The sequence below is a fragment of the Penaeus japonicus genome, unplaced genomic scaffold (genome assembly GCF_977035675.1).
Source record: "Penaeus japonicus unplaced genomic scaffold, GWHDUDI00000001_assembly GWHDUDI00000019, whole genome shotgun sequence".
Taxonomy (NCBI): domain Eukaryota; kingdom Metazoa; phylum Arthropoda; class Malacostraca; order Decapoda; family Penaeidae; genus Penaeus; species Penaeus japonicus.
In genome coordinates, this window is record NW_028234421.1 from 15,547,222 (window position 1) to 15,574,721 (window position 27,500).

The window sequence follows — 27,500 nt, forward strand, 5'->3', positions numbered from 1 at the left end:
TGAACACACAGGGAGTGGAAGTACATCTGAATACTTCAGAAGGACAGTATGAATTAAACATAAAAGGACATGGTGGGCTTCAGAAAGTCCTGAAGATGTTACACTGTGTTCATGAAAAAAATTGCAAATTAAGTGATTCTGATGAGGAATCAGCAATGGAAAATAAAGCAACAGCAAATAGAGTAGTAGGTTTGAGTCATACAACATCACAAAATGAAAAACCTAAGTCCCATGCAATGTATCTGCTAACAAAGGTAGAACCAATCATAGAAAGAGAACATAGGAATCTTAATTTTATAGGTGCAGTACCTCTTGAAAGCTTTGCTACTGACAAAAGTAATCTTGAGAGGATGAATGAGGGAACTATAGAAAATAGTTCGGAGACAACTATAGAAAACAGTTTGGAGACTAGTTATTCTTTTGTAGGAGAAATGAGTTCAAATCATCAAGAAAGAGTTGTACAGCCACAGACAACTGTACTCTCCTCATCACGTGCTAGAAGGAGTACTAACAGCTCATCAGTTATTATGAAAAGTCTCTCACAGAACTTTAAAGATATATCAGTCGATGTCTCATCTAATCAGTCAGAACAAAATGAAAGTAAAAGCAATGTCAGAGAAAATTACAATCAAAATGCGCAGTCTGATGCAGGAGCTGATGTGGAGAGAGAAACAATGGCTGTAGATACAAACTCTAGGCGGCACCCATACCGTGAAGAGTCTGTGATCCATCGGCTTGGAATTATGGGAAATTTTAATGGTAACCTTGGTAGGATTGACTCAAAAAATGTTGAGGAAAAAGAATTTCTTGTGGATACTCTGTCGAGTAATGAAATATCGACAGCTGATGTTGTATTAGACGCCCCTAGACCGCAATCTTTTACTGTAGATAAAGGAAGTTCATTAATTGGTAACAAAGTAAATGCAATAAATGGTGATCAAATTAAAACTGATAAGGAAACTCCTCATAGCACACAAGAAAATTGTCTCCTAGATGAACTTTCAAACTCAAAAGCAGTTAAGATTCGTTTGAAGATTTTAGACAATCAGAGCTTTGAATTTGATTTTCAAGGGCCAGGGGGGCTCTATGATATACTAGAGAAAATATACCATTACACAGGCATAGATGATAAGAAGAGTTTGGATGTTGAAAATGACTCTGTTCAGCCGATAGAGAGCCAATATGGCAGACAACATACAGATCAGAAAATTTATTCTGGGTATCACTTAATACCAAGTGAAAGATCATTATCATCATATAGTAATGAAGGAAGTGATTATGAGGCAGCAAGTAGTAACGTTAATTATGCAAAGACAGTTCAGCCTTTGAACCAGAATATTCACTTTGTAGATGTTTCTAATTTGAAAACTGTATCAAGTGCAGGTGCTAAACCACAATATATACCAGCTGTAGAATTCTCAGATAATATTAAAGTGATCAGCCAGATTGGTTTGCCACTTTATATAAGTAGAAATCTTGCATCTGAAAGCTCTGCAACCAGTATTGATATTCCATACATACAAACTGTTCATAGCACAACAGAGTTGTCAACTGAACAAGGTTTAGAAACATTCCATAGAGATGAAATAGCTGAAGACAGGATGAAATCACAAGAAAATTATGAAGTGATTAATTTGACAGAATCAGGTTTACAACTTGAGAACAGAACAAGAAATTCAGGTAATGGAAGTGAAAATGGAAATTAAAAAGGATTTCAATATGTTGCCGTATCAGTTTGAATCTAGAACATTATGGGAGAAGCCAATAACTCCTATTTGAGAAGATCTGTGACATTGGGAAATATTGGCATTTTGCACTTCAAAGAGGAACAACATTATTCAATGGTGTCTAATGCTCAAAGCAAAATTGCAGTTGGCTCCAAATTCTGGAGAGAAAGGATACTTAAGAAAATTTCTCATGTGATCTTTAAGTACTTTCATGCTTTTACAACATACTTAAAAAAGTCATTTCTGTCTAGATATTCAGACTTGAGCAAAATTTCAGTTAAGAAATGAATTGATAGTAATTTACTTGATAGGAGGATATGGAAAGATGAGAATACATTTAGACCTAAGACTTGGAATTAAATAGAGATGCCGTATCTTGTAGTCTTAAATTAAGGTAGATAGTTAGTATAATCACTATTAGGCTACTATTGCATCATGTTATTTTTCTATTTCAATGATTTGCTTGTCATTTCAAAGATTTATGTAGTAATTGTTTTACTTACTCTTACGTAGGATATAGCAAGTAGATGTAAAATAGAGCATATAGATATGGTACTGGATCTACCATTATTTTCAGTTTATCCAGTTATTTTATCAGTCTGCAAGGGAGCAGTAATATTTAAAGAAGATTTCAATGCAAATATGAGTCACTATTCTTTTTGACTTATTAATGACAGGAGTGCATGTATGCAGGAGTGAATGCATTGTACGGTGTGGTTTTGTTTTATTTATTTTTTTAGACAAGATTTCACAAGGGCTTAGTTACTAAGAAGTGAATTAGTATGCCTACCTGAGCTTGTCTATTTACCATATTCCTTGATTATTTGTGATAAAAGTTTTTATATCTGTTATTGCTATTGATCTTATTGCCTCTATTATGATATTGATGATGATAGTAATAATAATGTTAGTGACAATGATAATAGTAAATTAAAACTTTTTTTTCTAATAATAATGGGAAAAGGCTAACAGGTTTGTTAGGTAGGCCTACTGATTGACTCCTTAGTAACTAAGCACTTGAGGAAACATTTATGTGCAAAAAATGAAAATAATAAAACAAATCCATAGTGGATGTGCAAGTCTCCATCAGTAGTGTGTTAACACTGACCATGTAGCAATTCTTAGTCCTTACATTCCTTTAGTTGCATAATCATATTAATTTTAGTGGTTTTCTGATTTCTGCAAAGGAGCATTGCTTCCTGTTTTTTCTTATGATGATGACTATTTTTTTTGCCTTGATAACAATTTTGAGTGAATTGCAGTGGAGTGATATGCAACTTATTTATGTATAAGAAATACCATGGTGAGGGAGAAGACTTTCTCACACATCTTTTGCTGGAGGTTGGACATTATTAGTGTTGACATTGTGAACTCGAAAGGAACATTTAATCTGAAAGTGGTTTGATGTGAAAGTGTGTGTGGGTCTTATTCCACACTGAAGGAAAAGGATGCCTATTTTATTTTGAGATATAAATCATTCTTGTTGGTAGATTTGCCAATTTTATTGTACGTCTTCAAGTCATGCTATTTTGGGGAAATTATATAGATGATGATTTTTGGATGGATTTTCTTATGGCACAAAGCTTTTGTTTTGAAGTTATCGTGCATAATACTGTATGCTATACAGTATCTCTGTGTTGGGATTTGTTTTATGTATTTTTCTTTTCTTTTAGACAATTGCTTGAAAATGTATGTTAGTAAAAGCCATATGTACCATTATAATTCAGAGAAAGTAGACTCAAAAATGATCATTATTGAAAAGTTTGCTATTCAGCAGTATGTAAAGGGTATTAAAAAGAGTGAGTAAGTGTCCAATACATGATTCATCATGTTTTATGCTTTCTATACAGGGAAAAGAATGATATTATTATTTTTTGTTAGGTTTGCTTAATTTACACCTGCTACATCTCCTTAACTAATATATCATATGTTAACTAATCTTAATTTTAGATATTTAAATGTGGATGTTGTATCTATATGTATCTCTGTCAGTCCTTATATATAATCACTAGTAAGTTAATATATGAAGAAAATTAAATGAAATAATTCGTTAAAAGGCCCCCATATTAAAATGCAATGTCAAACAAAATCATCATTATTATTTCTGGATGCTTCTTCACACATTAAGACTTTTGGAAATTACATGTGGGTATCCCATATGTTTAAAGTTTAAATCATTTAAGAGAGAAAATGGAAAGATAACCAATGAATAATTACAGGAATTCAGGAAACAAGTTTAAGAAATTAACATTTCATAATGGCATAGGAATCTTCATAATTGTTCATGAAAAGAATTTCTTTTATTTGGATATTCAGTGTTTTTTATAGACAGTAGAAAGGAAAGTTGCCTTCTGGCCCTATTATTGATTTTGAATGGCATTAGCCATTCAGAATTAAACATTGAATATTTATAAAGATTAAAAAAAAACTAAACATCATACACTGATTATGCAATAATTATTATTGAAAACATAATGTCCAAAGTATGGATAGATACATCCTCTTGCTATACGCCAAGGCTGATGTAGGATACTTTAGTAGCACGGAGATAGCAGCTGGCATAAAAAAGAGGTCAGATATCCTGTCACAGATGCCAATGAAAGGTCAACAAATGAAAAAAAGAAAAGCTTCTTGGTATATTTATTGATCCAGATTATGTTCTTCTCAATCAGAAAAACATCAGTGAAAATGTACAAGAATCACAAGAGAAAATACAAATCAGATGCCAGATGTTACATTGTCTTAAGATTACCTACAAGTACTCACTTCAAAATTACTCAATATAAATTACCAGAATGGAGATATGGAACCAATCAGAGATACAGGAACATCAAATTTACCGTCACTTATTCTTAAAAGTTAAAAGAATATATATGTTGAGGATTATTTCTAATGGACGGTTTTCGAAAGTACATGAAAAAAGGATATAAAATCATTGACTTGCATAAATTCATATTTGCGATTTGAAGCTGAATGAAAAGCAGATAGATTCTTTTCATACCCCCCCCCCTTCTCTCTCTCTCTCTCTCTCTCTCTCTCTCTCTCTCTCTCTCTCTCTCTCTCTCTCTCTCTCTCTCCCCTCTCCCCTCTCTCTCTCTCCCCTCTCCCCTCTCTCTCTCTCTCTCCTCTCCTCTCTCTCTCTCTCTCCTCTCCTCTCTCTCTCTCTCTCTCCTCTCTCTCTCTCTCTCTCTCTCTCTCTCTCTCTCTCTCTCTCTCTCTCTCTCTCTCTCTCTCTCTCTCTCTCTCTCTCTCTCTCTCTCTCTCTCTCTCTCTCTCTCTCTCTCATTCTATCTCTCATTCTCTCTCTCATTCTCTCTCTCTCCCTCTCTCTTTCCCTCTCTTTCCTTCTCTCTCTCCCTCTCTCTCTCCCTCTCCCTCTCTCTCCCTCCCTCTCCCTCTCTCTCTCCCCCCTCTCTCTCTTCCTCTCCTCCCTCTTTTACCTGTTCTCCCTTCCTCTCGCCTCGCTCCCTCTCTCTTCTCTCTCTCTCTCCTCTCTCTCTCTCTGTCTCTCCCGCCTCTCTCTCCTCTCCATCTCTCTCTCTCTCTCAGCTCTCTCTTCTCTCTTCTCTCCAAACTCTCTCTCTCTCTCTCTCTCCCTCAGCATCCCCTCACTCTCCTCTCCTCTCTCTCTCTCCCTCTCACCGTCTATCTCTCCCTCTCTCTCTCCCCTTCCCCTCCCCTCTCTCTCTCCCTCGTACCCACCCTCTCTCCCTCTCTCCCTCCCCCCCTCCCTCACCCATCTCTCCCTCTCTCCTCTCTCTCTCCTCTCTCTCCCTCTCTCTCTCTCTCTCCCTCCCTCCTCTCTCTCTCTCCTCTCCCTCCCTTTCTCCCTCTCCTTCTCTCCTCGCCCCTCTCTCCCTCCTCCCTCTCCCTCTCCCTCTCCCTCCTCGTCTCCTCTCTCTCGACTCCTTTCTTCTCGTCCACTCGCTCTCTCTCCTCGTCTCTCTCTCTCCCCCCTCCTCGCCCTCTCCTCACTCCTCTCCTTCTCTTCCCTCATTCTCTCTTCATCTTACGAGCTCTCTCTCCTCTCCTCTCTCTCCTCCTCTCTCTCTTTTTATCTCCCTCTCTCTCTCCTCCTCTCCCTCTCCCTCTCCCACTCCCTCTCCCTTCTCTCCCTTCTCTCCCTCGCTCTCTCTCTCCCCCTCCCACTCTTCCTCTCTCTCTCTCCCCCTCGATCTCTCTCTCCCTCCCCTTCCTCCCTCCCTCCTCTCCTCCTCTCCACCTCCCTCCCTCCTCCATCTCTTTCTCTCTCTCTCTCTCGTCCTCTCCCTCCTCTCTCTCTCTCTCTCCCTCTCTCTCCATCCCTCCTCTCTCTCTCGCTCTCTCTCCTCTCTCCTCTCTCTCCCTCTCATCCTCTCCCTCTCCATCCCTCTCACACCCCATCCTCTCCCTCTCTCTCTCGTCTCTGCTCCCTCTCTTTCTCTTCCTCTTCCTCTCCCTCTTCCCTCTCCCCCTCCCTCCGTCCCTCCCTATCTCCCTCCCTCTGTCCCCACCTCCCCTCGCCTCTCCATCTCCCCCCTTCAATCCCCTTCTCCCCATCCCCCCCTCTCTCTCACACATCTCTCTCTCTCTCTCTCACTCTCTTCCTACTTCATCCTCTCTCCCTCTCTCACTATCGCTCTCTCTCCTTCTCTATCTCTCTCTCCTACTCCTCCGATCTCTCCTCCTATCATCTCTTCTCTCGTCTCTCTCATAATCTATACTTCTATTCTCTCACTCTCTCTCTAGACTCTCTCTCCCTACTATCGTTCTCCTCTCTCCTCTTCGCTTCCCTCCCTCCCTTGCTCTCATCTTCGTCCTCTCTCCCATCGCTCTCTTCTCCTTTTCTCTCTCTCTTTCTCTCCTCTCTCTCTCTCCTCTCCTCACTCTCTCCTCTCTCTTCGTCTCTCTTCTCTCTCTCCTCGTCTCTCTCTCACTCTCTCTCTCTCTCTCTCTCTCTCTCTCTCTCTCTCTCTCTCTCTCTCTCTCTCTCTCTCTCTCTCTCTCTCTCTCTCTCTCTCTCTCTCTCTCCTCTCCCTCTCCCTCCTCCCCTCTCTCTCTCTCTCTCTCTCTTCTCTCTCTTCCGCTCCTCTCTCTCTCTCTCTCCCCTCTCTCTCTCTCTCCTCTCTCCCTCTTCTCTCCCTCTCTCCTCTCTCTCCCTCTCCTCTCTCCTCTCTCCCTGCCTCCTCTCTCACCTCTCCCCTCCCTCCCTTTCCCCCTCCCTCCTGCCCTCCTTCCCTCCCTCCTCTCCCCTCCCTCCTCTCCCTCCCCTCTCTCTCCCTTCTTATTCCCTCTGTCTTCTCTTCCCTCCCCCCCTCCCCCTCCCTCTCCCTCTCTTCCTTGTTTCCCTCTGTCTTTTTCCCTCTTCCCTTCCTCCCCCCTCTCCCTCTCCCCCCCCCCTCCCTCCCCTCCTCTTTCCTCCCTCTTCCCTCCCTCCCTCCCCCTCCCTCCCCCCCCCCCCCCCCCTCCCCTCCCCTTCCCTTCCCTTCCCTTCCCTTCCCTTCCCTTCCCTCCCCCTCTTCCTTCTCCCTCTCTATCTCCCCTTTTCTCTCCCTCTCAGCTACTACGTTTACCCTGAAGATCAACCGCGATATAGAACCTCTCAGCCAAACTACCTCGGAATGCATTAACCTGAAAGGAAACGCTCTCAGAATTGACCAAGACGAAATAACATGAGATATGTAACTCTCACTGGGGGAAAAATAGATCAAGGGAACCGTTGGAAAGATCCCATTTGGCGTTCTCCGAAGAGCTCCTTAAAATGAGTTTTTGGAAAGGATAGGTTTGCCGGAGATGATTATATGGACACTGAATAGGGGAAAGTGGAATGTGCAATGAGAGGTCGCGCCCTTAACATACACAGTGAAACAGAGAGAGAGAGAGAGAGAGAGAGAGAGAGAGAGAGAGAGAGAGAGAGAGAGAGAGAGAGAGAGAGAGAGAGAGAGAGAGAGAGAGCGAGAGCGAGAGCGAGAGAGCGAGCATAGGTCGGTTGACACAGCCTCAGAATACTGCGCCCTATGTTCGTTTCGAATCGTGGCCGAACGCCCGTGAACGGGAGTCGTCGTGACTCGAGTACACAAGAAGACACTCGACGAGAGTTAAACAAATTTAAATCATGAACAAAAGTAAATCACGAAAGGGCCAATGAAACGTTAACGCCGTTTCATGGAAAACGAGGGATAAATATTTTCATAGTCAACTTCCTCGGGTTGAGGTGGCATTCCTGGGTTACTGGGGGCTTGAGAGGCAAAGAAAGAGGGAGAAAAGAAAAGACGAGAGACAGGATAAGAGACCAGTAATAAATGCAAAGAATTACAGTATCTACCGGAATGGGTAGGACAGAGGTTTTGGCGTCGGTTTTGTTACGTGATCTTCTGCTTCTTGACGATGATGTTTTTGGATTCGAGATGATATGCGCGCTCAGGTTAGGTGTTTCAAGAAGAGTTTGAAGGTATCATGTCGAGAAGCCAGATATTCAATCTTTGCGTTCCTCTTTTACACATATTTGTATTTATTAAATATTACTAGGGATATTTTGTGTCAATTTCACCCAAATGACTCTCGTTCTCGCGACTACCGGAAAACAAAATGGCGGCGTCGTGAGAGTACTGGAGAGAGGCTAGAATTCAACGTGTGATTTCTAGGGAACTATCGGCTGTCCTCGCGTCTCTCGGAACCGGAATCAGGCGACAATAGCTACTCCCGCGAATTCCCAAATGATTGCCAGTGGTTGCCTAAGGAACAAAACGCTAATGAATTCTTAAATCTTAGAACTGCCGGCGTCGGAGACCAAATTTCGAGAGGTGTAACAGCAAGCTTTAATACAGAGGGATATTTCAGATAGTTTTCACGTGTTTATTTTCTTCATAAACTCAGAGAGACGCAAGGAAATGATGCCAAGAAATCTTATGGCCACAGCATTTTCTTTGCATTAGATAATAGCAGAAAGTTGTACATCGAAGACTTTTCCTTTAAGCGAAATACCAACACCGTTTTTTAATTATCTCCTTCCCTTCAGATTTCTTGAGAGAACAGAAACAAAATTATTTATGAAGTTAGTTTCAATGCAGGGAAAGGTTAGATAGCAGAATATGAAGTTAAGGTGCTTTGCAGTGAAAGTTAACATCGGGTTTGAAAATTTAAGAGGAATTATTGAGACTGATATTTCATCTGCCTCTCTCAAGTGCTTGGTTTTACGGGGAATTTCACCCAAACTTGTCTTGGCTGCGGCTAACAGCAAGCCAACTCCTATGAACGCGTTGCTTATTCTATTTTATTAAGACAGACAAACAAAGTTGACTTCTTGCGTGTAGTATGGCTGCTTGCATATATGTAAGTGCTGAAGATTAACATTGATGTTTCAGTCTCCCTTAGCGTCGTATCCACACAATCATCTCTCTCTCTCTCTCCTCCTCCTCCTATTCTACTGTTCGTGGAAATCACTGGTACATCCGGTTCGGTTACACTCTACCCTCGAGTCTCTCCTCACTCTTTTCTTCCTCTGCTCCCTCTGTCTTTTACTTTCGTCGGATGCCTCTCCTCTTCTCTCTCTCTCTCTCTTCCTCTTCCTCTTCCTTTCTTTCCCCTTGTCTTTCTCTCTCCCTCTCCATTTTTCTTTCTTTCTCTCCCTCCCCCCCCTCTCTCTTTCTCCCCCCCCCCCCCCCCCCCCCCCCCTCTCCTCTCTCTCTCTCTCTCTCTCTCTCTCTCTCTCTCTCTCTCTCTCTCTCTCTCTCTCTCTCTCTCTCTCTCTCTCTCTCTCTCTCCGCGCATAAGAAACGCGAATACAAAGCCTAACTTGATGATAGATGTGCAAACGACTTTTAATCATTTCTTGGAAGTGCCTTGTTTACAGCCCTCTTCTTGCGGGAACACGACCTCCCCGTGCATGCCATGACCTCCGCTCTAACGCTGCGTATTCAAAATAAGAAAGTTTTTTTTCTCTCTTTCTCTCTTACTCTTAGTTCCCCGATACATGCGTGCATATTCTGCTGTGTGTATTCTTTTTTTTTTTTTAATTCCTCCGTGGCCCTACTTTTCTTTCCTTTCTTTTTTTCTCTGCGTGGCAATATACAGCACCTTCAGACAGCTACTCCTCGAAAAGCAAATCGCATCAGGCAGACGACCCTTTTTTGAAATCGATTCCAACTCCCAGCAACGCCTGGCTGATCGCTACGTTCCCAGAGATAACACAAATTCTCATGCCTCGCACCGGCCGCTTACCTTCGCAAATCTCACAGAACGGAACCGAACTGAAGAAGCAAAAGCGGACTTAAGGCGAGCAGGGGAGAAAGAATAGAGGAAGGGAGAAAGGGAGAGAAGAGGGACTGTGGGATGGGTGTGTAACAAGGGCGAGAAGAGAGGAAGAAAAAGGGAGGGAGGAGTAAGGTGGTTGTTAGAGGGGGAGAGAGAGAAGTAGAGAGAAGAAAAGAAAAGAGAAAGAGAAAAAGAAAAAGAGGGAAATAAAGAAAGAGAAAGACAGAGAGACCTGAGATTTCCCGCCCCGAATCATAACCGTTGCGACCGAGCTTTGAAAGTGGCGGCAGACCATTAGGCAGAGAGTCGACGCCGTGTCTTAAGGCTCCTTGCGCGAGTTAATGGAGGACGTTCCTGGAAGACCTGCAGGGGCGCAGCTACTGCCGCTCACGCCAGGCTTCCTTCCCTACGCCCAGACAGGCCCTCCCGCATGATGAGCTCCGGTGGAATGTCGCCAGTTTATGCTTGCATTTTTAAGGGGCGAAAATAGTGTGCCAGCTTATGTTTGAAATTTTGGACGGCCGAAAAGAGGGTGCCAGTTTATACTGGCACATTCAAAGGCCTAAAATAGTGCGCCAGGATACGGTTGCATTTTTAAGGCTGAAAATAGTGTGCGAATTTGTGCTTGCTTTATTAAATCCGTAAATAGGGTGTCGGTTTCTGTTTTCATTTTTGAGGGTCCAAAAATAGGGAGCTTTGCCCTGCGTACGGTAAGTCTCATTTGTTCAAACGACGTGTTCGCGTGCGTAAAGAACATTTTTACATTGTCATTAGTTCCAGGTGGTTTCCTCACAGCAGTATTCAAAATACAGGCTTTGACATTCGAAAAGTCTATTCTATTTTTTTTATATATATAAAAGGACGACGGAGAGGATACCTAGTAACAGCAGCCCTTCTTTGTTTTGTGGCGGGAAGGAGGTTTGCTTCGTTTAACTTCCATCTATCTACCTCTCTGTCTGCATATCTGCCTCTCTCTCTCTATCTATATCTACTTCTATTTAATTTTATTTATATATTTATAGATGGTATAGAATAATAGATATTAAGATTTGTGTGTAACTCTCTCTCTCTCTCTTTCCCTTTCTCTCTCTCTCTCTCTCTCTCTCTCTCTCTCTCTCTCTCTCTCTCTCTCTCTCTCTCTCTCTCTCTCTCTCTCTCTCTCTCTCTCTCTCTCTCTCTCTCTCTCTCTCTCTCTCTTTCTCTCTTTCTTTCTCTATTATCATAGCGCGAATAACTCGGACACATTTTCTCCCTTTCTCCCCGTACCTCATTTTTTATTTGAATCTATCGTGTTTTTTTTCGTCGTGACATATATTGTTCTTCTATCTCTTGAGCCACCCCCTTTCGTTTCTTCTTTTTCCCCACTTCCTCTATCAGATATGATTCAGTTGGGGACAAGAATGAACGGTTGTATTTTTGCCTACTTCTTCTGGTGGGTGAGTGGGCATATAGTGGGCATAGGGACCAGAGTGAATGATAAGGGCGCGTTGAAAACCTTCTAGGAAAGGCCTTTCGAGGGCGTTATTCTGTTATTCAGGCTGAGGGTCTCGCTAGATTGGATGGGAGCTGGGAATCTCTCTCTCTCTCTCTCTCTCTCTCTCTCTCTCTCTCTCTCTCTCTCTCTCTCTCTCTCTCTCTCTCTCTCTCTCTCTCTCTCTCTCTCTCTCTCTCTCTCTCTCTCTCTCTCTCTCTCTCTCTCCTCTCTCTCTCTCTCTCTCTCTCTCTCTCCTCTCTCTCTCTCTCCTCTCTCTCTCTCTCTCTCTCTCTCTCTCTCTCTCTCTCTCTCTCTCTCTCTCTCTCTCTCTCTCTCTCTCTCTCTCTCTCTCTCTCTCTCTCTCTCTCTCTCTCTCTCTCTCTCTCTCTCTCTCTCCTCTCTCTCTCTCTCTCTCTCCTCTCCCTCTCCCTCCCTCCCTCCTCCCTCTCCCTCTCCCTCTCCCTCTCCCTCCCTCCCTCCCTCCCTCCCTTCCTTCCTTCCTTCCTTCCTCTCCCTTTTCTTCTTGCTATTATTAGTTTACATAATACGCTTTCATTGGTGAAGATTTCTATGATATACACATATTTGATATAACGAAACACTGTCAATTGGAAACACTGCCAGATCGGCAGTCGCGACCATGGAGAGCAACCCATAACTGTTCTTGAATGCCTAGCCCTCGCACCTTCTATATTTCAACACGTGGAACTCGCCGCCATTACTGTGAGGCCAGCGAGGAATGTAGACTGAGGTGATTAATTGCAGTCGAGTGGCGGAGCGGAAAGATATGGTCTATTGCCGTCACCAAGAGGTGCCTCAGGCAATTCTGTGAAATCAGCAGGAGTGGAGGGAGGGGGAGGGAAAGGAGGGCAAGGGGGAAGGAAGTATTAATGACTCCCACTCTAATCTGCAGCGCGCGAGGGCCTTCAGACCCCTTCCGGGCACTCGTCACCGCAGGAAAGGTTAGGAAAGGGTAGGGGACAGGAGCGTAGCTTATTTTGAACCTCCTTTCGCCAGTTCAGTTCAGTTCAGAGAGATTTGCGAAGACGTCCCTTCGCCCGGGCTATATGCACGTCCTTTCGCCACTCCCTCCTCATGTTAAGTTCTTAGAACTAGTCAGCTGAGAAGGTTCAGTATGAATTAAATGAAAATAAGATTAGCGACATGGGCTGCCCTTTCAAGATGGCGGCGCTTCACGGAAAGAGGATTATGGCGGTGGAGCCCCTGCTTGAGGGTCGAAGCTAAGTCTGCTTTCGTTCCTTTTCACGGCAGGTTGTGTACATTTATCGCCCCTGCTGGGTAGTCACTCATCAATTATCACACTCTGTTCGCTCCATAAAATTACGTCACCTGGGCGCCACAACAGCTCATGTAATAGAGAGGACGTTGCTCCTCGTCATCGCCTCCCCGCTCTCTCTCTAATGTGGTTAATCGCTGAAGGAAAGGAAAGGTTACGTTATAATGTACGGGTTAATGGTATTTTTAGGAGGCCACGTGTGTGGTATTTAGTTACGCCGTCATTCTCACCTCAGGATTATTCCGAGAAGGTGGCAACAGTATTACCAAGAGCGGGTCTTTTGTTGGGATCTCCAGGACGTCAAAGATTTTATTTCTTTTTTGGGTTTGGTGTCAAATGAAAGGCTTGAGTTTACCCATGCCAGTTATGGTGTGCTGACCGGCAAGCACAGGGCTGTGAGATACGTCAGCAGTCACTGAAAATCAGAGAGTGTGTACTGACATTGGCAACACTTCGAGAACTGGGCGTCACATTGTTCAGTTGGTCCAACAATGCCTTGCGTTTAGCAGACATTAGCATTTGATACTCAGACACGGTGCATCCCCCCGTTAGTACCTTTTTTTTTCCTTGTGCCTTATTTAGCCATCATCAGGGAACATTTAAGACTTCTGAGAAATTATTCCCCTTGTGATCTTACCACGAATGGGGGCCAGATCTCCGGACAAGTCAAAAGACGGCTCTGCCAACGGGGTCCAATCGGCCAGCAGTCCGCCATTGTAGCATTGACTGTGTGCGTCCCGTAATCCCTTTGTTGCCTTATCTTGTTTCCTGCGTCGACAATGACCGTATTTTCAGGGAATTTAGTCGTGAGCCATGTGCACAGATCCAGGAATATGACGCCCTTTTTTCTTTCACGTGATATTTTCCGCCTCTCCTGTCTTCATTGTGCTGACACAGGTTCTTTGTCTGGGTCGGTGGGCAATGGGCATTCTGCATCCTGAAAGTGGGAGCTGGGTTGTAGCATTTTCCTTGCTTTGGCTTAGACCCGCGCAGTCCTTCCATACTCCTCTTTTTTGGCTCTTAGTCCCGCGCAGACCTCTCATGCTCCTCTTATTTGGCTCTTTGTCCTGCGCAGACATTCCATGCCCCTGTATGTTGGATTTCAGTCCTGCGCATTCTTTCTATACCTCCTCTTCTCTTGATCCGTTTTCATACATTTATTGCTTCGTTAAGTCTGCATTATGAAACGAGTCGTAATAATGATATGATATACCCAGTGCTTCCGGTGTAAAATTGAAATGGAATGGAAACTTTGTCTTTGACTTTTCAGTATGTAGGGTTAATAACCTGTAATTCTCATTGATAGAATTTGATGCAAAAAATATTTGGACATTTTTCCCATACGTAACGCCTGTATACAAGTGGCCCTTCATAGAAACTTTCTGGTGATTGGTTGTTGGAACATAATGGGGCGGGGCTTTCATTGTTAGAGTCTGGTAATTGGCCGTTCGTGGAACCTCTCTATGTGATTGGCCATAATGGGTAGTAAGGCGGAACATTTGACTGATTTCGTAGAACGGAGGCAGGATATAAGAATTTAACGAGATTGATCTTCAGGAATGATTTTATTTTTGTTAAATTTCGGACGTGTTGCGTGGCGTAAAAAGTCGAGGTCAGACAAATGAGCAAAAAGTATTGAGGAATTAGATTTAAAAATCCCTGTCTTATTTGTCGTCGATTGATGAGCTACAAGGAGTTAAACAGCCATACAATTCATGAACGAGACTGTTATGAAATACTGCACGTAATATCACTCATAGGTTCCCTGCTGAAATTTCACTATCCTCGTTCATTCGTGGTCATGCCTCTTACTCAGCGGGGCGGTATGCAATACATTTGTTCACTGAACATGTATGTCCTGTAGCAGAGTAGGCGAGCTATTCTGACCCTTCCTGCACCACAGGCTCATTAATCTCTTCGCCGACGTGTACTCATAGCCGGTTATAATGGATGGCATACTGCACATCATCCGCTTCTGATAACATCATCAGAAGTTTGTGTCGCCTCCTTTAGCCGCGGAATTCAAGCTCTCGGGGCGAAGATTTTTTTCTTCACCATCCATCTAAATTTCGCGCTATTCGTTCTCATTACCACGCCTGTCGGCCGTTCTGCGAATTATGAAGACCCGCCGACTCAAGGGGCGATGGGCGCCACACGATCCCGGCGCCTTCGTGTTGGTCTTTGTTCGGCGGGAGACGTTTTTTGAAGGCGATGTTTATTCTTGTTGGAGGGTGCGTGTGGGGTAGGAGTACTCCTTTGCCTTTACCTTGCCTCTTCCTCTTTCGTGTGTGTGTGTGTGTGTGTGTGTGTGTGTGTGTGTGTGTGTGTGTGTGTGTGTGTGTGTGTGTGTGTGTGTGTGTGTGTGTTTTCAATTCTAAGGACTGGGTGTTTGGGGATAATTAATCGTTGAATTTTTATTACAATGAAATAAAAGTAGAGTTTCTCCATTAAGGAAGACATCTTGATTATTATTTACGTTTCAGTTTACAACGTGTCTCTCAGAATGAGAGACTTTAGAACGTGTTAGTAACGCCTTCTGTCAGTAAAAGATAATTGCTGAGGTCATTTACTTACACTTAGGTTAACTCAGAAATTTCGACATGCGATGTTCATTGTTCAGAAATGGCATAAAAAATGCGCCAAGGCCATATGACTTAGCCTTAATACCCTTGCCACGACATGCTGGTCTTTACCGGAAACTTTCCAAAATGGCGGACGCAAATAGTATTGGGCTACGCCTAGGTGTGTGTGTGTGTGTGTGTGTGTGTGTGTGTGTGTGTGTGTGTGTGTGTGTGTGTGTGTGTGTGTGTGTGTGTGTGTGTGTGTGTGTGTGTGTGTGTGTGTGTGTGTGTGTGTGTGGCATACAATATGTGTCCGTACAGTATTTTTGCATATATATTTTCACGCACATCTACCATCATATAAAACGCAATGACCTTTGGAACTTGGTTTATTTACACACTCTTGCATGGTGTTATATTGAAAAAAAATTGAGGTTCTAAACCCATTGCCCTAGAGGCCGCACAGGGAGGCTTGGGGCGGCTTGGTGTCCGCGAGAGGGCGTAGCCGCAGGTGCTCGCTTTCCATGAAGGATGACGGCGTGAAGCGTCCCTGATAAAGCCGTCAGGACGACATCATGGACACGGACAAAAGAAACCTCAGGTGCTGTGCGTGTCCAAAGCCTCCGCTCCCAGCTTTGTTCTTGAGCTCTGGGAGGCAGCGGGCATCCTGTTTAAATCGTATTTCTAGGAGCCTCCACCTCCCACCGCGAAGGAGATGGGAAGCGGTTTTGTTTGTTGAATCCGTGCGCCATTCGGATCCCCGTCGCGCACTGCCAGCCGCCTTTGTCTCGAACTGCTTCTTTCGTCGCGTTTTCTCCCTTCCTCGTGGAGGACCTCAACTCCTGCCCGGCCCATCATGACGGGCGTTTCTAGCTCCGGGGTTCTGGGAGAGAGTGTGGGGAGAGGGAGGCTTGATGTTTCCCCTTTCTCTCCGGCGTAGTTCATTGAATTGGTTAATTGAACGGCGCTCCTTGGGGGAATCTTGTGATGTTTTTGTTTAATCCGAGGGAGCTATGATGAACTTGATTCAGGGGCTGTACAATCAGCCGGTAATCATCAGGGATACGTTCTTTTCTGTCATAAAAAGGATTTTTAATTTGTCGTTGTTAGGACAAGACGTATAAGGACCAAAAGCTTTGTTATAGATCTGGTCTTTGCGGGAACTTAAGTGGCCATATCGGCTCCAAGAAGATTGTGCTTGTGAAGAAAGTGATGGGTATCGATAAAAACATTGATAACATTACCCTTGCTCGACAGTGCATCTTTAATTAAGACATTTTAAAAAGAAAGTGGTAAATAGTTATTTTTTCTTCCCCCTCAGGCATCATGCCGTGGTGGCTGATCCTCATCATCGCCGTCGTGTGCATCATCCTTACCGTCTTCCTCGTAGTCATCGGATCCTTTGGACAAAAGTAAGTATGAATGGAAATGGGTGGTTGAAAACCAGAACACATACAAAGCTGAATGGACTGTATGTCACATTTTTAGCGCACGGGCGGGCGGCCCGGAGCAGATGGCCCCAGCAGGCCCCGTCTGACTCTGTCGCCAAACATATGTCAACAGAACATGATGCGGTCAAGGCGTTTCCGAGAAGCGCCTGTTGAAGTGATGAGTTCTCACGAGATCCTTGTAGATGTTTTGGTTAATGATAATGGTCGCAGCCGGCTCATTGCCAGGTACTTCAGGGTCGCGTGAATGAGGCGCTCAACCCGCAACTAGAGGCTCGTTATCCTCTTAAAGTCAATGGCATTCAACTTCGTCAGTTATTGGATGATGTCAATTCTGTTTTACTAGACCTGTTATTTCAAGGGACATGCGTATGATTTAAGAATGAGAGAACACACACACAATATCAAGAGGAAGATGGATAGAGAACAATAGAAGAGACAGCTTGTCATCCTTTTTTTGAATGTATGAATGTGCTCTGACAGAAGAAAAATGTTTAACCCAAGAAAGGTTGCGAGGAATGTCATGTGTATGAGATATCCTTGTGTGTGTTTTTATTTTGTTGAAGCTTGAATTCTAATAGTGTCCGAAATGAGCTTTAAACATACATACAAATACATATATATATTTTTTCCAACAGGAAAGTGAAATTGTTCCTGTTTGAGTGGAACCGCGAACTGGATCTCCCAACGGGTCTCGTAAGTTTCGTGTTCGTTTTGTAAAGACTTTGAAATGTTCTTTACTTTCTTTCATGTGTCACAAGAAGCTTGTTTATATTGTGTATTGAGGAAGTGTAACGCTTTGTCTAAGTATTTGATATATTAACAAGTTGATGTAATTGTGGGGATGATCACCGTCGGTGTCACGAACTCCACTCACTCACTCATCCGCTTCCATTTCCACTTCTACAAACACTTCCACTTAACCCCTCACTTCCACTTCCATCTATACCTCCACTTGTTCCACCCCCTATCCCCCCCCCCCCCCCACCAATCCCCTACGACCCACAACTGACCTCCAACCCACCTTCAGGGACCCAGCCTGCCCGCGCACGACGACATTCACTCCAACTACAAGATCGTGCAGAACCAGGTGATCGACGACTGGAACAGCAACGACACCAGGATCCCGTCGAAGACCGCGCCCTTCTCCAGCCCCGAGGAGCAAGAGGTTGGTGGCGCAGAGGCTTGAGGCTTCACTGGGGTCGGCTTGGGGACACTCTTGGAGAGGTTCATATACATACGTTCATATACATACATACATACACATACATACATACACATACATACATACACATACATACATACACACACACACACACACACACACACACACATACACATACACATACACATACACATACACATACACAAACAAAACACACACACACACACACACATACACATACACATACACATACACATACACATACACATACACATACACATACACATACACATACACATACACATACACATACACATACACATACACATACACATACACATACACATACACATACACATACACATACACATACACATACACATACACATACACATACACACACATACACATACACATACACATACACATACACATACACATACACATACACATACATACATACATACATGCATACATGCATACATACATACATACATACATACATACATATACATGCATATGCAAATGTTCATAATGTGCATATGAATGTAACGTTTTTTATGGAATAGATATAGAACAGTATGAACCCCCCAAAATGATGGAATTCAATCATAATGTTTTTTGTATTTTTGTTTTTAGATTTAGGCTATACAGTACTACATGAAATATTGATCATATCAGATATTCATTGCACAATTTTTACTTTACCAATCAACACTTTACATTCATTCTTGTACCCATGGAAGACCTACCTTGTAAGTGTTCATAAATACTCTTACTAAAGGCTTGCTTGTTTTTAAAGAGTGCAACAGTTGGCACCCAAGGTTTACTGATTTGAAGAAAAGACCAACCATTCAGTTATTCGTGCCCATAACACTCTGGCAAAACAAACAGGCTTGAAGGCTTAGCATGATGAAAAGCATACATACACATGTCCACACGTGCCATTGCTCTTGTTCTATAGTTTAAGCAGCACATTAAGTGTAAGAACTTGTTAATTACCTTGGGATAAACACACACACACACACACACACACACACACACACACACACACACACACACACACACACACACACACACACACACACACACACACACACACACACACACACACACACACACACACACACACACACACACACACACACACACACACACACACACACACACACACACACACACACACACACACACACACACACACACACACACACACACACACACACACACACACACACACACATATATACACACACAATTGGATACACATGTAAACACTAAACATACACACACACTCACATTAACACAGATATGCACAAATGTCAACATATTAGTCTTTGATAAGTAGCGGGAAAATATTGAAGGCAAGGGTGATACAATCAGTTTAGATTTTGTTTAGTAAAGTTATTTTGCTAAAAAGGTTTAATGTTGGGAAAGCATGAAATATTTCTAATCCTGCTCAAATAATTAATCCTTATCATTGAGTGTCACTGAAAAAGTGAAAAGTAGCATTTCTAATATCTCTTTGTTTACATAACACACACACACACACAGACAAATTTCATTTCATCTACATGTCCTCTTAAAGTTGTTAAAAAGGTTTTCAGGATACAATTATATTATATATACTTGGCGCTTTTCATATTATAGATTTAAATATTTTTTCCAAATGTAGGTATGGTGCATTTGCGTATTCATATCGTTTTTCCTAAAATTTTTATTTATCAAAAAAGAAAAAGAAAAAAGTATTACATCTGAAATGATGGTGTTATCTTTTCCATTTTATATGTCTGTTTACTTTACTGAAAATAGATTTTATTTATTTACTTATTTTTATAATTAGAATTTTTTTTTTCTTTAGTGCGTAGATATGGTATTTATCTTTCTGAGTCTGCTTTTGTGTGTATGTAAAAATTGATTTTATTTCTTCTAAAATTATGCAACACTTCTCTTTTGCACAGAAAATAAGCTTTGCTGTTGCTTTGTATTAGAAGCTGCATTTTCAAAGTAAAAGGATCCTAAAATAGATCTTATTTTACACATTTTAAAGAATCTGTTAACATTTAAAGGGTCAATATGGGATGCATGGATTCAAGTCTCAAATTGGTTGTCGTATTACAAGACTCAACAATCAACTTTTGAAGGTAAAATTTTCTTTGTCGTATTGCTGTCCTCCAACGAGACTATAAATGAGGAGCCTCTTAGGCCTTACCTTGTGTTATTTCATTTCTTACATAACCATTTTCATTCCACCAGATGTTATCATGCATTGCACCATGTCAACAGATTAAGAAGCATGAATAAAAACCCGTAATTCTATTTGCAGCTGATACCAGACAAGGCCCGTCAAAGCCGAAATCCGTCAGGGGACTCGGGCACCTCAGAGAATGATCAGGTGGACTCCTCAGGGTGTTCCACTGGCAGTGAGTCAGACTCCTCCTCCGGCAGCCACCGTGTTCCCCAGTCCTCTGACTCTGGGACTGGAACGGTAAAGAGAGCCTTCTTGAAAGTTTTCTTGAAGAGATGGTCTAGTGTAAAATTTCATTAATTGCATTCATAGATGATTATGTAATATATGTATCACTAATTGTCATTTACCTTTCAAGTAAGTAACACTTAACCCAATACCGCCGGCCGCCGGCCACAGACAGCGATTATGTAATATGATAGCGCCGGGTGCCGGCATATGCCGTCTATAATATAATTGATTTAGGCCTATGCGTTTGAGAGCCCCGGCATTGAAACCATAAAAGACGAAACAGTCCCGGCGGGAATGGGTTAAGGTTACTAGCCAAGAAGGAACATTACATAAGGAGCTAAATCTTTGATATTACAGTTCCAATTGCTTGTAGCACTTTGAATCTATTGTTTCATGAAATGATGATTGCATGGCTGATGTGGAATTTTTTTATATGCAGGAGGTTGGCTTTCCACCCGAGTCAAAGAACTGGGAGTCAGGCTCTCTAAGGCTTCGAACCCCAGTTCCTCCATATGTCCGCCCAGGATTACAGCAAAATGTAAGTAGTAAAGGATACTTTGCAATAGTGTGGCAATTTTAATGCTTTTCAGTCATATGCATTCATACATCTACATCAACTATACTGTTTTTAAGGTCATTTATAGTATTTCATGGCATATCAGCAGTAGTATGCAAGCATTTGTATATTTATATATATATATATTTTTTTTTGTTGCAGATTACTAGTGCAGGATACGTGTCTGTGTCTTCAGTGCCAAATCTTCCGGTGGGATCCATAGAAGATGGGTTGTCTCTCCAGCAGTCCACTTCAAGTCTAGCTTTGGGAACACCATCTCACCAACCTCTGGGGGCAAGGAGAGCCTCAACAGGGTACATTAGTATGCCTGACCAAGATGCTGAGGGTGTAAACCTTCCTCTGGAAATGTTAGGCAATGTCACCCTTCCACATGACAGTCGACCAGGCGGTTTTCCAGCTTACTCTAGACATAACTTCCCTCTTAAGAAGACACCCACTTCTGAAATGTCACCATACATGAAGACTGGATCTTTACAGCGACTCAATACTGGGTATGTTGCTGTTGCGCAGCCAGATGGCGGAGCTAGGGATACCATGTCACAAGCTCATGGTTATTGTGGAGCTGAAGATCATGGTGTCATGAAGAGGCAGTCATCCCTTTCAGCACTTCCACTTACTTACAATAAATCTATAAGCACACCAGATGAAGATTTACCCCCTGGGACATATTGCCGTGTAGGTGCCAGGGGCTCACCTGGCCCACCTGCTGGACCCTCCCCGGGGTATGTAAGTATCACACAAGCCATGCCATCACATGTTCTGCCTCATCCTGTCACTACGTCACCCACAAACAAATCTCCATATGTTACATTTGCCATGGCTAAGTCCATGCCTTCGCCCACCAAGGAGCCCGAGAAAGCAGGTGGGGGCTATGTATCTGTAGGAGACATGGCCGAAGGCCGCTGGGCCAATCCTGTGATGATGGCCCCAGAAGATTTTGAAGAGAGTCGGGAGGTTAGTTCAGCACCGCTAGAAAGCACCCGGGGTCGACCAACGTTATCCACGCGACCAAATACATCTGAAGCAACTATTGCTCATAACCGTGGAGCAAGAAGCTTCCCTCCTTTAGCGCCATCACTTTCTAAACAAAGCTCAGGCTATGTTTCTCAGGATTCATTGCCCTTCCATGATCCTGTAGTTATGTCTCCCAAGAGGCTGCTGACCCAGAGCAAAGAGCCATATTCAGACCATAAAGGAACTGCAGTGTGAGCACGTATTATTTCTAGTGAATTTTACTCCATTGTTGCATAAGAAATGTTTCAAGTCAGTCCACTGTTATTCAATATATTTGGCTTGATGAACATATGAAAGTCATAAAATGATTCAGTTATGTGTAAGACTCTTCCTGAGGCAAAGTCCAAAGGCAAAGTTTTCTTTGCCTTGAGAAACTTACTTAACAGACTTCCATTACACTGGATATTAAATGATATATGTAAAGACACATTTATTGTGTGTTACCAAGTATCTATGAATGCAGTGGTTCACTCAATATTCTGGAGCATAAGATGATGAGAAGCAGCCAATATGTGCGTCTATTATTTTGTGTAGCATTGTTAATTGGGGGGGGGAGGGTTTTAGTGCAAATCATGGTGGTGTTACTAATTCTTGATCCCTCAGTTACCTATGTGGTACACCTTTAGAAAGTACAAAGATTTGATCCCGGTAGTGGTGTTTGCCCAGCAGTATGTGATGGTATTAGTTATGTTAAGTTGGTGTATATATGGATAGAATTGTTAAAATAAAAAGCGAAAAAAGAAGAAAAGAAAAATATGTGGTTTTCACCATTAGAGTAAAGAAGTCTTCAGAAGGCAAAAATAAGCTATTCCAATCTATCCTGGGATGTGGTGGAGAAAGAAATCTCAAAAAAAATAAAAATAAAAATAAAACAAAACAAAGGAACACCTTAAATTCTGATCTTTACAGATATTGTGTGTGAGAATTAGATTTCTGTTTGTTTCATGAAATGCTAGGACTGTGATTTTACCCAGAAGTTTGCTGCTCACTTATTTTAACGCTATTAAAACATGACATTCTGGAATTTAGTGGTGTAATTCAAATCATATGTGGATAAAGTGTGGCAAAGTTTTGGTTGGTTACCAGCAATGTGTCTGATGTTACTATTGCTTGTTGCTATTCCCAGTGCAATACCCACCATAGATCATGATGCCATGTTGAAGTTATGTTGAATTGTCGGAATAATGAAAGACCTTCAGATGTTACCTCTATACAGCTTCATATTTTTATTTGTTTGGCAGAGAAAGCCATATAGATGCCACATCCCTTGACACATAGATGTTGATTTTGTACAAAAAGGACTGTTACAGAGAATTTACTTATTGATAGAATCTCAATAGAAGCAGGCAGTTGGACTGACCTCCACACTGCTAAAGCTCTGAAACAAAACAGACTAGAAGGTGAAGGGGCTCTGCTACATGTTGGGAAAAGAATGATTGTTTGAAGTTATTCAGTGCTGGCTATGTCTCTCCAGTTCTGTGCCAAGTTATTGTTCACATGGTGAGAGTTCCAGATACACTTCCTAATGCTCAATACATCTCAGTTTCAATACTCAGTTTGCATATGTAAGGAGGATCTGGAGCCAGTTGCTTTTTTCAGATTGTGTAGCACTGTGTTTTAAAAGGTAGTGGGTGAATGGGTGTGATGGCAACCTGTGGTATATAGGAGCACTTTTGCTTTTGCAGGACTTTATAACATTTTTATTTCCTTTTATTATTTCAGTAATCATTTTTTAAATACATTTAGAGAGGTGGACTAAAATATTGCTCCCATGCAAATATAAAATAGACATTTGCATTGGAAAGTGTAAAAGATCAGCAGCTTTGCCACCTATATACTTCACACCATCTTGCTTTCCCCATTAATATTATGAAGAGAAGGGATACAGAGGATTATTATTTTGTTCAAACTCTTTACATCAGCAACAAGAGCAAAAAGTCGAGATGTTGAAATTCACATAATCAGATCACAAAGATATGATCTTCTTTTCCTAATGAGATGGAGAACCAAGGGGTGAGCAGTAGACTCAACTACATACTCAAACACAGTGAGAGTGATCCTGTTGTGTTTTAGAATGTTTATTGCATGTATTATACTTGTTATCTGTTCATGTATGTTAACTTACCGCCCAATACTTATCACTTTGCCATTATCGTCCATGCACCATAAGAGCTTGTTTCTCACTGCACATCCATGAAATCAAAAACAGTGTCCAAACTGGCTGCTGTATTCTCTGTGCTATAGTTAGACATACAGGTCTTACAAACAATTCTCATAACCAATCAGCGAATGTGACTTGAAAATTTACATTTGATGAAAAATGTAGATTACACTACTCTGTGCTGATAGGGTCAGGCAAGCCGTACCATTGTAGAAGTTAACATACTGTGTATCTCTAAGATACAGCATTAATGTCTGCTCAAGTTTAAGTATCCCAGACACTTTAATGGGGAAGAATTTTATGGAAATGCATTTGATAAGATTGAGTGATATAACTATTTTGTTGATAATCTGTGAGACCGAGCGGTATTTTTTATTGAAAAGAGATTGAGTTGGCAGAAACGGATTATAAAAACGCATGAACTAGAAAGAAGAGAGTGATTATTATTACAAAAATATTCATTTTAAATACATACTGTATTAATTATGATATTAAGGTGAGAGTTACAATTTTCAGGAAGTACTTTCAGGTGGCCAGCAATACTATCTGAGAGTTAGAAACAAGGCTGAAACTTTTAAGAAACCTGTACTCTTTTCTTGTTTCATTTTGTGTGAGTTTGATATTGAAGATTCATTTATAAGCTGCTGGTCTCATTTTGCCTTAGAGTACTGTGGTCATGAAGGTATAAGACATTTAAAATAGGGGATATTGCATGCATGTTCTGCTTATATATTCATTTCAGAGAAATATATTGAGTAATTTTTTATGAATGCCCATTGTCTTTTCCAGTTATGTAAAATATGCTCTTTCAGGAAAATAGAAGTACCTATTTGAAGATTTAGATAAGCAAGACAAAAATTATATAGATTTTTAAATATTGGGAGTCTATGTTTTTTGTTTTTTTATTCAAAGTAAAGAACACTCATTAGATGATTTATTGAAACAAGAAATTAAGTTTCATGGTTATAATTACATTTTTTTCATCAAGGTATTCATAAATGGGATTCTTATCTCAGAGACATTATAGAACAATCTAACTGTCTAGTCCTCATAAATAAACTTGTACAAAGTGATTCTGAAGTGAATGTTAAGGAGGTGTCAAGACCTCAGCAATTATGAACAAAGTCCAAAAGTGTTAATTGTCTTTGAATGGTAAGATATTATAGGAACCCAAAGTAACTGGGGTATATGAACCCCTTTGATACTAAAAGGTTACCTGTTTATAATCTTGCTTATTTAAAAAGAATATTTGAGTTTGGATTCCCAAAGGGGAAAACTCACTGACCGAATTCAAATAGTCATAGATCAAATGGCTTAATCGTGCTTAAGATTCAAAAGAGGTATTCTAATAATCTTGTTTAATGAATTATCAGAAAGTTGAAGTTCCATGTTGAGCATGTATTTCCTATAGGTTCAGAGTTGCTGGTTTTGTCACCCGTAATTACTAAAGAAACTGCATACAAATATTGACGAATTATATGAGGTTGAGTAATGCACTGAGGACACGAGACTGAGAGGTGAATGTCTGTGCCAGTATGTAAGTTGACATCGATGTTAAAGATATATTTAAACCGCCCATAAATATACTGAACCTTATGTAAGACTTCAAAATTTGTGCCAAAGTGACATATGGCGAAAAGGCAAGAGATGCTTTTGTGTTGATTGTTAAATATATATAGATTAACTAATACAGCATTGTAGATATTTTTTATGTAACATTAATTGGACTTTAATTTCAAAGTGTTCTTGTGATAACTGTATACAGTGTCTATTGAATTTTGTAAATATATTTTCTGTCTGTGTAATTAGTTCCACGATACAAAGATTACTTTTTTCATGATACAGTAACAAGACTGAAGTCAATTCCATGATCAAATAGATAATTTATTATTCCGTGATTTTCTACTGCCCTCGTTGCCATACTGTCACAAAGCTCTCGAGAAATGTATTGTTTAGTCTATGATAAATTCAATGGAATCAAGTCCCTCCCCTTAAATGGTTTATTTGTAAAGGCTCATGCTAAGTTTTGTTCAGTAATGTTTCCTGGTGCGCCTAAATTTCAATTGAAGCTTTCGAGGTTTAAGTTTCTGGTTCCAGCGATGCTGCAGAAGACATTTTCATGACTAGCATGAGCCGTGAAAGAATCATCCCAGACTTTCCCATGTCTTCCTTTTTCTTCCTAAAGAACCTCATTTCCCGTGAGATTACTGACCTATCTGTTACCTTTAAGTACTTTGGTGGTAACTATATTAGGGTTACTAAAAAAAGAAAAAAAAGAAAAAAAGTACGCCCTTTGACTGAATGTCGCAATCAATATCTTTGAGCCGTATGTATATGAAAATAGGACTTGTTCCCTGTTTGTGAATAATGATATTTAGGCTTTATTGAAATTTATGATTTTAGGTCAAAGTCATTGATTGTTGAACATACCAATATCCTCCTCTTGGATTTGTGCTGTAGGAAGCCAATGCATAAACCTTGGCTATTGGACATACCATGTTTGTGTGCAACATACTCTTAGGGCTAAAATGTAATTATTACACTGTAAACAGAAAAAACATGTATGTACAAAGATTGAAAATATTTTATTGGAGAATTCTGTCTTTTGTTAACCTTACACTAATGAAGTATTAATTCTTTCGTTTTTATTTGAAAAGAAATGTGACTATTACCGTATGAAATGATAATGTTTAAAAATGTATTCGATTTTATTATCATGTCGCGACTCTGAAGCATTAATTGCATAACAGATCTATTTCTGATCAAAGGCTGACCGCACTCATGGTAATTACAAGTTGCTGTAGATAAGGGTTTGGATATACGATGAAGTAGGATAGAAGGTCAATGAATAAACTTTCAGCACTTTTATGAAAAAAACTTCACGATTCAGTGTAAATATCATTGTTATGGTGACAACAAAACGGCCCTTTTACAGTAAAACCAAGAACAATGGTAACAATGACAATGATAAAACGCAAGGATATAAATGATAATGATAAGGACAAGAAAAATAAAAAAGTATAGTGATAACAAAATATAATAATAATAATGATAATATTTATATTACCAATGATGAAAATGATAATATTGATAATGATAACAATAACATTGATGCTGTTAATAACAAGAACAATAATAATAATTTAGATAATAATGATGAAAATGAAAATAACGATATTATGCAAAGTTTATTACAAATATGACAGGCTGTAAACAAATATACAACATACATCAACATACTTGCACATAAAAGCCTTTTAGAAACTTTGAAAGTTGAAATGAAGATTTTACATTGTTTATGACATACATATGCAATATACAGCTCGTGGACGACGATGGCAAGAGATGGATAAGCATGTAAAATG

The 27,500-nt window shown here is 41.1% G+C and overlaps 2 protein-coding genes across 26 annotated transcripts in view; one reads left to right on the forward strand and one right to left on the reverse strand.

The window, feature by feature from the left end:
- Window positions 1-26,731, forward strand: part of LOC122248791 (cytokine receptor) — a 100,781-nt gene extending 74,050 nt beyond the window's left edge. For all 25 annotated transcript variants that reach the window (XM_043009091.2, XM_086547432.1, XM_086547439.1 and 22 more), the window contains 6 exons: window positions 16,613-16,703; window positions 17,378-17,435; window positions 17,770-17,907; window positions 20,231-20,392; window positions 20,823-20,921; window positions 21,102-26,731. In XM_043009091.2, the coding sequence (XP_042865025.2) occupies window positions 16,613-16,703; window positions 17,378-17,435; window positions 17,770-17,907; window positions 20,231-20,392; window positions 20,823-20,921; window positions 21,102-22,169 (1,616 nt within the window). In that variant the 3' untranslated portion in view covers window positions 22,170-26,731. The remainder of the gene's footprint in view (window positions 1-16,612; window positions 16,704-17,377; window positions 17,436-17,769; window positions 17,908-20,230; window positions 20,393-20,822; window positions 20,922-21,101) is intronic.
- Window positions 4,611-7,333, reverse strand: LOC147469765 (uncharacterized). The gene is made up of 4 exons (XM_086547772.1): window positions 7,280-7,333; window positions 6,671-6,742; window positions 4,921-5,007; window positions 4,611-4,616 (listed from the first exon to the last, which is right to left on the reverse strand). The coding sequence occupies exons 1-4, from the start codon at window positions 7,331-7,333 to the stop codon at window positions 4,611-4,613; spliced, it is 219 nt and encodes a 72-aa protein (XP_086403898.1).
- Window positions 26,732-27,500: the final 769 nt, after the last annotated feature.

What these genes read in the sequence shown, in the direction of transcription:
- LOC147469765 (XM_086547772.1), bottom strand. Translation starts at nt 7,333, where the DNA reads ATGCATTCCGAGGTAGTTTGGCTGAGAGGTTCTATATCGCGGTTGATC. An exon ending in TATCGCGGTTGATCTTCAGG is followed by an intron (nt 6,743 to 7,279) that starts GTAAACGTAGTA and finishes AGGAGGGAGAGG; the next exon opens with GAGAGGAGAGAGAGAGAGAG. An exon ending in AGAGAGAGAGAGAGAGAGAG is followed by an intron (nt 5,008 to 6,670) that starts AGAGAGAGAGAG and finishes GATAGAATGAGA; the next exon opens with GAGAGAGAGAGAGAGAGAGA.